Source organism: Squalius cephalus, assembly GCF_949319135.1.
Source record: "Squalius cephalus genome assembly, chromosome: 21".
Classification (NCBI taxonomy): domain Eukaryota; kingdom Metazoa; phylum Chordata; class Actinopteri; order Cypriniformes; family Leuciscidae; genus Squalius; species Squalius cephalus.
The window spans coordinates 25,112,398-25,122,717 of NC_137142.1; the positions used below are offsets into that span (position 1 = coordinate 25,112,398).

General features: G+C 38.1%; 1 protein-coding gene across 1 annotated transcript in view; it reads right to left on the minus strand.

Annotated features, from left to right (window-relative positions):
- Nucleotides 1–609: 609 nt before the first annotated feature.
- Nucleotides 610–10,320, minus strand: part of atrnl1a (attractin-like 1a) — a 260,286-nt gene continuing 250,575 nt past the window's right edge. Inside the window, exon 30 of the mRNA XM_079856417.1 lies at nt 610–831. Within this exon, the coding sequence (XP_079712543.1) occupies nt 707–831 (125 nt within the window). The 3' untranslated portion in view covers nt 610–706. The remainder of the gene's footprint in view (nt 832–10,320) is intronic.

Below are 10,320 nucleotides of genomic sequence, written 5' to 3' on the forward strand. Positions count from 1 at the left end.
TAAAATCAGAGGGAAGTGACAGGTGAATAACTCTGATGTAGAAGCAACTAACCTTGGTTGTAAGCCTAAACTTGACATAAACTTTAAACTTGTCCCTCAAATCTGATTGGTTGATTGGAATGTTGTTCCAGAATCAGCAAAGATGTTGATCCAGGAACACGTTGCACATGGTGAAATCAGGTTCTGCCTTTCCGCTCACCCAGACTATTACAAAGCACCATATGTATTAAATACAGTCCTCGGCTAACGATAATTACTGTATCAGAGTCATCAAAAGACATTTCAATAAATGACGGGACGAAACCCTAGAAGTAGAGAAAGGTTTACCTCTACATATGTGATCAGATGATTAATTCTGGCCTGTAACCTGTTACTATTTTGGGTCAGAGTGAGTTTCACTCCCCTTTTGAGAAGCAGCTGTTGAAAAACAGAAACACAGTGGGCACAATCAAAATGCAGATGTCCTCTACAGAGGTTCAATCAATACTGAGGGAATACGAGCTCCACTATGGAGCGTGGAATTCAGGAGGATCCACACACGGACTACTAATGTCTCGACCCTCCTTTGTCATTTACACTTCAAGAGCTCCCCTCTCATCAACACCATCCCCTTCTAGTGGTACGAGAGAGAGAGAGAGAGAGAGAGAGGAGAAAAGAGATCAGAATCAGTGCGTCCCGGAGGTTCCTGTGAGGTCAGTCGGCTGGTTCAAACACAGGTTCCCTGGTGCACCGTGTGCTGCTGTTTGCGGCTCTTTAGACTCAAGCCCTTGTCTTTGAAGTCGCCGGGCCTCTGCTGAGATGTATCAATAAGAGCACTGGCTATGGTAATGCCTGTGGGGAGGAGGAGGAGATGGAAGTGAGCTTCAAAGAAGAGGAGTGCAGCATCCTGATAAGAGCATATTAACGCTTACCAATCAAACCTGTGTCTGTCAATATCATCTTACAATCATCAGCGCAGAGTTCATATCCTTATTTGTTCTTTCTTCTTCTAAAACTATAGGCCCTTCTGGCCATGAGGAATTTTAGAAAATAAGCTCTCCTCATTTCCACTCATTCTGCGGTCAAAACGACGGTTATGGAAATGACTTTTTGGAATTTACTCATTTCATAGCATTTTACATGCATTTATCATTTATAAATATTTATCACCAATACAGACATATTTTCATAATTTTTCTATATTTTCTCCACACTTCACATCTCAGGCCCTGTTTACACCTGGTATTAAGATGCATTTTGGTCGATCAGAGGGAGGGAGACATCCTCGTTTACACCTGTTTTGTCCACTTTCGACCACCTCTGTCCTGATTTATTTGAGGGGAGGGTCTATGGGTGGGTAAATGGATGGGTTTTTCAGATTTTTCAATCTAATGGACAAAATAAGCTCACGCAAATTATGAATGTGCACAGAGATGACAGAAAAATGTATGGAGATCATCAGCTCTCATTTCTGCTCCGACAGCCACAAGATCACGCCAAACATGGTGAGAGTGTGTTCGAAATTAGTAATGGTGAGTACATTGTGCTTAGTATTAAAAAAAAAAGCAGGCAAAGTTTAAATCCTGTCTGGCGTTAGGACAGTAGGCGGAGAGAGCACATGAACGTCTACACTTTGAAAGCAGTCCGGTCAAATGCGTTTTCGACTACCACTGGAAGTGGTTGAAAGTGGACAAGCTCAAAACGTTTTAGACCCTGTTTCCACCTGTATTTAGCATTGTCCACTTGTGATCCAATTGACCAAAACGCATCTTAATACGCTCGATGGTGTTTTTAGCCCCCAATGGCTCCTTCCAGGCAGCTAACCCTAACCTCAACCTTAAACCTACCCAATCCCCTCGCTGCCTGGAAGACACCAAACACCTCTTAATACCAGGTGTAAACATGGCCTCATATTTCATCTTAAGCATGCTCTTCACTTCATTTCATGGTGACCACATACACTAACTTTTGATACAACTTTATTAGTTGCAAAACTGTTGGTTGCCTCAGAAATGACATAACATATTGAAATGGTTTGTGTACGTTTTTTAAAAGTTTGTTTTTATTCTTTATAATAGATTTTAGTAGTTTAAGATTGAAAGTCTGTGTCTGGGACAATGGCAAAACACGAAATCTATACATAAAATGAATTTGAAAAGTAGCAAAAATAAAGACAATGTGATCTTCACATAACAAAAAGTAAATAGACTTGAGTTAGTTTTACATGCTTTTATGAATAATCCTGATTTACTTAAAAATATGAAAAAATAAAATAGTATCGATAAAAAAGTAACTGTAGTCTGATTACAGTAATATACTTAAACTAAAGATTACTAGAATTGCAGCAGGGGTGTTTTTTGGTTTTTACATGTCATCGATTTAAGAGAAAAGCCTCTGAAAGCTCATGTGGAACAACAAGTGGTGTATCTGATATTGCTTGATCAGATAATTCTACATCATCATTCAATGAGCATTCAGAACAGAAACTTGAAAAAGGAGTGGAGGCTCTTTGAGCCCTTGAGTAATCTGGACAGTAATTCGTGTTTGTTTTACACACCAGAGATTCCTCGCAAGTCTATTATTGATTATTTATTACTTATCAAACATATTTGAAAAAATTTAATGAACAATGATTGAATGAATTAAAATGAAATAAAAAGAATAAAACAAAAAATACATTGACTGATTCAATCAAACGAACAAACGAAAGAAACAAATGTATTAGTGGATGGAGCTACAATGAAACTCCCAATCCACTAAAGCATGATTGTAAATGTGATTTATTGCAATTACATTTTCAAAATATCAAAGTTCAAATTCACCTTCTTGACCCAATATTTCAACGAACTGCATTTATTTACAGCACACACTGTACATAACAAAAGGACAACATCTTCGGAAGAACTAAATGTTTTCTGCTGAGTAGAGATGTCCGTCTCAAGTGAATTAATTGCGAGGCTGAATCAAATCAGGTGCGCATGAGGAGAAGGCTAAAGTGCTCTCGACTAATGGAAAATCAAACTCGTTATTGTGATCTTTGGCAGGTGAGCTGCGCGCATGATTAACCCCGATGAATTCTGCACTTTGAGACAGGATGTGCGAATCCGAGAACTCCATTAAAGGTAATCAGAAAGACTCTGTTGACCTGAGACACTGTAAATGAACACTTTACAGCTACTGCATTATTGGAAACGGCTGCTGTCTTGTCCACGTGAAACTTAAATGCCTTCTCGCGTTCGGCGTGAGCGATGCGTGTGAGACAAGTTTCCAGTGATAATCGGAAGAATGTCTCGGTGGGTGTCGAGCGAGCAGCTGTCTGCAGCGAGTCCTCTTCGCACCACCTGCCTCTTCACAAAGTGTCATTATGCCACACCAAGGTCACTCTTCCAACTGATGAGTGTTTTCCGCAAGCAATCAGCCACACTCCAGCCTCAGTGTGACGCCAAGGTTATTCTGAGAGGGAATACACTCTCAACCTGACTTTCTATTTCCTTGAGTCATAATGACTTCACCCGTCATTCGCAGGCCATTGTCAAGAAGACGTGAGATCTGGTGTGGTGGGTGTCAACAACATCACTTCAATGTTACCCATGTGATTTAGGATAGTGTAATGAAATCACTTGGGGCCCTATTTTAACGATCTAAGCACATGGTCTAAAGCGCAGGGCGCAAGTGCTTTTAGGGAGTGTCCGAATCCACTTTTGCTAGTTTAATGACAGGAAAAAATGGTCGGAGCGCCCGGTGCATGGTCTAAAAGGGTTGTCCCTATTCTCTTAATAAGTAATGGGTGTGTTTTGGGCATAACATGCAATAAACCAATTAGAGATTTTTAATATTTGGCATGTTTGTGTGCTGCTGCACGTCTCTGTGTGTGTAATAAGCATGTGCACGTGTGCTGTGGACCCGCCTATAGGCGCATATTACTAATGCGCCCTTTAAATAACAAAAAAATACTGTGCCATTGACTTTAGACTAGGTTTCAGTTGGTCAACGGCGCAGTCTATTTCAGTTGCCTCAAAATAGTAACGTGCCAACAATGCGGAAATGCATCTGCTATTTAAACAACGTGGTGCAGGATGTGAAAATGATAACTGCGTCAGGCTAAAACTAGCAAAAAACACTTGCTTTTGTGTTTGATAGGGCCCTTGGTGTTTATTGTATAACAGGCCTGGCAGCTCAGATGACAGCGGCTAACAATGCTAATGGGGTTTTAGAAGTGAAGAAAGGGGGATATAACACATAACAATGATTAATCTTTATTCTTTAGCTGAAATGATTGAGCTATATGTGGCATATTTTATAATTATAGTCACTGCTCATTTCTATGATAAAGCTTGCGTTTAGCTGATATCACTTTCCACATTAGCAGACCTTCAGATCTCGCCTTTCAGTTTTCTGCTGACCAAAGAGGTTTTGATCCATCCGCTATGAGGCCCACAGCAATTAAATGGATAGTTCTCTCATAAATGACAGTTATGCCAATTATTTATTCACCCTTACGTTGTTTCAAAACAAAGAGAGAATGTTATATAGTATTTTTCCATACAGTAGCTCTTTCCATGATAAATCATAGTGACAAATGGCTTTCAAGCTCCTGAAAAGGCCAAAAAACATAAAAAACAACATAACAGTAGTCCATATAACTGTTGTGCAATCTTTTGAAGTCCTACCATAGCTTTATATTTACCAGTGTAAATGGTTACAGAAAAACTGGTCAAAAACAAATTATCACACAGACTTTAAAGTCATACAACAAACGCAGAAACATGTGCCTTGTTGCTTGGTAAATGCGTGACAGATGAAAAGAAACATTTATGTACAGGAGCTGACAGCTGTTGTTATTAGTGTTGTTTTCTGAGTTGAAAAAAAAAGTGCATTTGGATGCGGCCTTGGGTGGGAAAGACAACTGGGGGAAAACACATTATACACTACAATATGTGTTCTAAAATTCAAACATTTGATATCCTCCGACTGGATGGATTCATAGTCTGAAGCTAAAGAATATGTGGCCATCATACACTATATGCAATTTCCTTTGAAATCTGTCCACTCTGACTGCCCAAAATCTGCAGACTGGATCTTTCAGCAACTGAAGTCGTCTTGTCCAGACTGCAAATCTGGGCAAAAGTCATATAGTCAGAGCATTCCAGCCTTAACTACTAAACTATAGTTTAACTTTACACTGTAGAACATTATTGTAACTTTTCCTGTAAAAGACGTTAAAAACCTGTTAATTGGTTCTATTACTACACATACAGGGAAAAACTGTAATAGATTTAACCTTACATTTCATGTAATTTTACACTTGAAAAACTGTTAAATGTAAAAAATGTATAAGTAAAAAAGAACAAATCATCTTATAATTTACAGTCAAAAGCCATAAAACTGACATTGGCAGAATTCCCTGAGTAACATTTGATGGTTTTTCATTTGAATAAATATTCTTCTTGTTTTTTGTTGTTGTTGTATTCAGTAGGGTTTTATGTTAAATCTCGTGTTGTCAAATTAATGTTTATTGCATTATTGTAGCAGCATGTACTATTTTGGTAGCCTAGAATTCTAGATGCACCCTAGCGGCAGCAAAATGTACTTTGCAGCCAGGGTAGTCTAGCAACTCTCCGTTGACTTTCGGAGCTGTAAAAACCTAAATTGGGTCAGGCCAATCACATCGTGTATAGAGTAGGCGGGGCGGGCTTAACATAATGACGACAGAGTTGCGACGGTTCCCTGCTACTTGAAAACAAAGAAGAGTTGCTGCTGGCGAACAGTCTTTCGAATCGGCTTTGGCCGTGACTCTGGAGGACTTGGAGTTAAGTTTTTCTTTGAGAAAAGAGCAAAGAACGGCACTTAAGTCATTCTTAAAAAAGGAAGATGTGTTCGTAGTTTTGCCGGCCAGATTCAAAAGTTGAATCTATCAACTAACGTTAGCTCCGCTGTTGGGAAAACGCTCTGGTTGGTTGAAGCGCTGTCCTATTGCCTGCAGTGGGAATTTGAAAGACAGCCGTTTATCCCGCCCCTCGGATTGAGCCGTGTCCATGGTGAGTTGTTGCCAGGCTACTATTTTGGTGTTTTGTGTTAGTGTGAATGACCTTGTGTGCACCTTTTGTATGTTAGTATTTACCTAAGCTTGTGGAAAAGCTATTTGCGCTCACTTTGATTCATCATATGGCTTTCTCTTTATCCCCTGTGTTGTTATGCCAGTTATCAGAATAGTTACAAGACATATTTTAGTTGCAGCGTGGCCTAGCTAATTTAGCCTAAAGGGCTGTTTGATTTACTGGTTAAATATATATATATATATATATATATATATATATATATATATATATATATATATATTTTTTTTTTTTTTTTTTTTTTTTTTTAATTAGGTTTAAATTGTACGATTTACAGGTTGTTCAATTAATATGTTTACCTTTTACTGTATTTTTACAGAATTATTCTGGCAACCACAGCAGCCATTTTTTCCTTTGCAAAAAAAATGTTTTTGCAAGCGTTTGAGAGCCACTGCCCTCCTCAGGGTCAATAATGCCCACGCTCCTCTTTGTGCTGCTATCACTGTCGGCCGCTGACTGGCCACATTGACCACAGCCCAGTTACCTGACATGATAAGGTCAATAGTGTTCCTCCCAACACAAAAGCATGAGTGAGAGACAGAAAACACAGAACACAACGAACAAATAGATTAGACAGGTCTGCTCCTCCATGCCCTTGCTAACAAACTGCACAATTAGCTACTTTACATCTCATAAACAACATGCTGGGGAAAAAAGCAAGAGAGAAAAATGGGTGTGTGTACGTGTATGCAATGTAACCTTGAGAGCAATTTTTGAGCACTCAAACGTGCGCAGCCAAACACCTGTCATGCCACTAATTACAATACATAATTGCTAATAATATGTTTACAGCAGCAGCAGAACAAATACAGTACACATGGGCTCATAACTTTGGTTTCACTTTATTTTGATGGTCCCTTTAAGTAGTTCAAGGTCTTGACCACATTACATTTCCATATCACTTTACACATTATCATTTCAATTATTGTAGTCTAATAATTCACTATAACAGCAGAAGAACCAAAAAAAGGGGAAAAAACCCAAACCCACCAAGACACTGGCCAACGGCAAAGCTGAATTTTCAGCATCATTACATAGTCTTCAGTGTCACATCATCCTTCAGAAATCATTCTAATATGCTGATTTGTTGTCGAAGAAACATGTCTTATACTATTACCTGTTTTCAATATGGATAATCTACTATTTTGAATGATAATCTCAAATTGGCAATAGTAATGGAATGGAACCAAAATAACCTGTAATATTATTTTTGTTTATAAAATGATAAATATTATGATTACACCAGAAGTAATATTTTTTAAAGTACTCCGAAATGCATTTGCTTGAAAGGGTTATAAATAAGTCAGTCTGCCACGACAGATTGGAGCTGCAGATAAAGCAGGTCAGAATAAAATCAATTTGGCTTTGTTGCTCACTTATAAAACTACCAAAAGACTGCACTCTCATTCATTCCCTATGCGACTTCCCCACGGTGCTGACTGTGCTTTAAATGCACTAAATGGACATTTTAAAAGGGTAAACAGGCAATATAGACACATCGCAGGCTTTCTCGTTCTAAAAAACACACAAAAAAAAACGTACTGGGAGGATACTCTATAACCCCATCAGCCAATGTCATGGTCGTCAAGGGTCAAAGGTAATACAATTAACCAAAAAATATTCACTCATGACATTTTTGTCAATTGAAACTAAGCAATCTAAAGCCTCTTTTCCAGAGAAAAAGAACCTCAATGGCCTGCCAAAAAGAAAAACTAAATAGAGTAGTTAAAGGTGAACAATTTTTATGTGCTACCTTTCTTCATTTATAATTATTTCTATTCTAATAAATATCGAAGGTACATGTATTTATTTGATAAGTAGCCATGGAAATGCAATAATGAATAATCATTATTATAAAATAAACCCCTTCAGGTGGTTTCACAATAGGATCTCGATCACCCTGTTGGGCTTCATTTTGCCATAATGGCCAGAAGACTGTTCATTATCCCACGCTTATTGTGCTCTGATGTGGCTTAGATCTATGTTTGACAGAAATGTTAACAGTAAAAATGAAATGTGGATGAACTGGAATGACTTTCAGTGCTTATTACTTCTTCCTGTTCACCACACATCGTCCCAGTCACTGGCGGTGAACCTCTTCATCAGAATAAGCAGATGAGATGGATGCATAACTGGGATTGTGTTTTGCAAGTGCTCTGCTGACATGTTGTCTGAGAGCTGAGGTTGTACTGGCAGGAGAAACAATCTGTTATCTTACAAACAGATGTTCTGCTCTGCTGTTTCCACCTGACTCTCAGTGTGAGACTCGCTACATTCACCTGTGTAAGTGTGTATGTGTGTGTGCTCATGAGGGCTACAATGTAGGAAAACAGAAGTTATAGGTAGATTGTACATAATCACTTTGTGCTTGTAACTGAAAAAAAATTATGACGTGTCGCATGTCATATCTGCATGTTATTCCAAATAGAAACAAAAATTGTCTTTCGATATCTTTAATTAGAATATAGCAGCTCCTTTTCTGAAATGACTTTCCTTTTCTGCTGATGTCATACTACTGTTCAAAAGTTTGGGGCCGGTATAACTTTTTAATATTTTAGAAAATAGTCTCAAGAAAAAAATATTAGTATCAATGTTAAAAAAAGTTGTATTGCTTATTATAATTTGTGAAAACCATGCTATTTTTTTTTTTCAGGATTCTTTGATAGAAAGTTACAAAATAACAGCATTTATTTGAAATAAAGTGTAGTCACTTTTGATCAATTTAATTCACCCTTGCTGAATAGTGTCTTTAAATAAAAAATAATAAAAAAATCTTTCTCTTCCCCCCAACTTTTAAATGGTAGTATAGATCATATTTAACAGCCAAATAGCTCTTTAGGTATTGTTTCAGCAAACTCAATCAAACCCAGCAGGATAAAATCAAGTTTGACTCGGAAATATGTCACACAATAGAAGTAAAATGGGTTGTGAATAAGATGTCATTTTGATTTCAATCCATAATTTTAATTGAGTTTGTACCAAAAGGTGAAATAAAGACCCAAAGCGACCTATGAAGAGATACTGATGGTGCAAATGATGAAAGAAATAACACTCCACAGCTCAAAAGCAATATGACCTCCATGCAACCACACACACACACACACACAGACACACGGACACACACACACACACACACACACACACACACACACACACACACACACACACACAAAAAATGTACAAACTGTATATTCTATCCCCTAACCCTACCCATAAACCTACCCATCACAGAAAACTTTCTGCATTTTTTTACATACCAAAAATATATATACCAAAAACAGTCAAGCTGGCTTTTTTGGATTGTTCTTCAGAGACAAATTGTTTGCACTCCACAGTTCAGATTTGATCTAGCATGACCCAACCCTGTCCTCTCCTTCAGTGCTTTTCAGATGAAAGCAGAAGAATAAACTAAGACAACTTTTCACACCAAATGCCTTCTATTTTGACATCTCTCCTTACTTCACCCTTCATCTGCAACTTTTAAGAAGTATCACACTTGAGAAGAAATGGATCGCACACACACACACACGCACACACGCATACACGCACACACGCACACACGCACACACACACACACACACACACACACACACACATACTGGTTTCCATGCTGAATGGGGACCAACTTTATGATCATCACTTGTGGGGACCACCCTTTCTAAAGGTTCTAGAGGTATGAAAAAAATTAGGGATACTTACCATAGCTTTGATAACTTATACACGCCTTCAGATATCTGAATTGATGAAGTAATGATTTGACCATGCGTTATGGGGACTTTTGAAAAATCGAGTTGACATGTCTTATAGGGACCAACTTTGCATAATATTTGCATAATTCACACAACCTCCCATTAGATTTGTGGGGACCTAATTTGCATAATTCACACAACCTCCTATTTGATTTGTGGGGACTTAATTTGCATAATTCACACAACTTCCCCTTTTGATTTGTGGGGACCTAGATAGAACAAGAAATATATTACTAATGACAAATAATAGGCATTTATACGAAGTAATTCCTCAGATTGCATTTGTCCATTTGCCCTTAAAAAAAATGGGTTCAATCTACAACCAAGCTTCACTCTTGCATAGAACACCTATGGCCAGTTTCACAGACCAGCCTTAAGATAGTCTCAGACTAAAGTGTGTGTTTAAGCCGTTTTAACTGAAAGCACATCTTAAATTAAGTCCTTTGTGTCCAAGTGCCATTGTTTTGTCTCAAGAT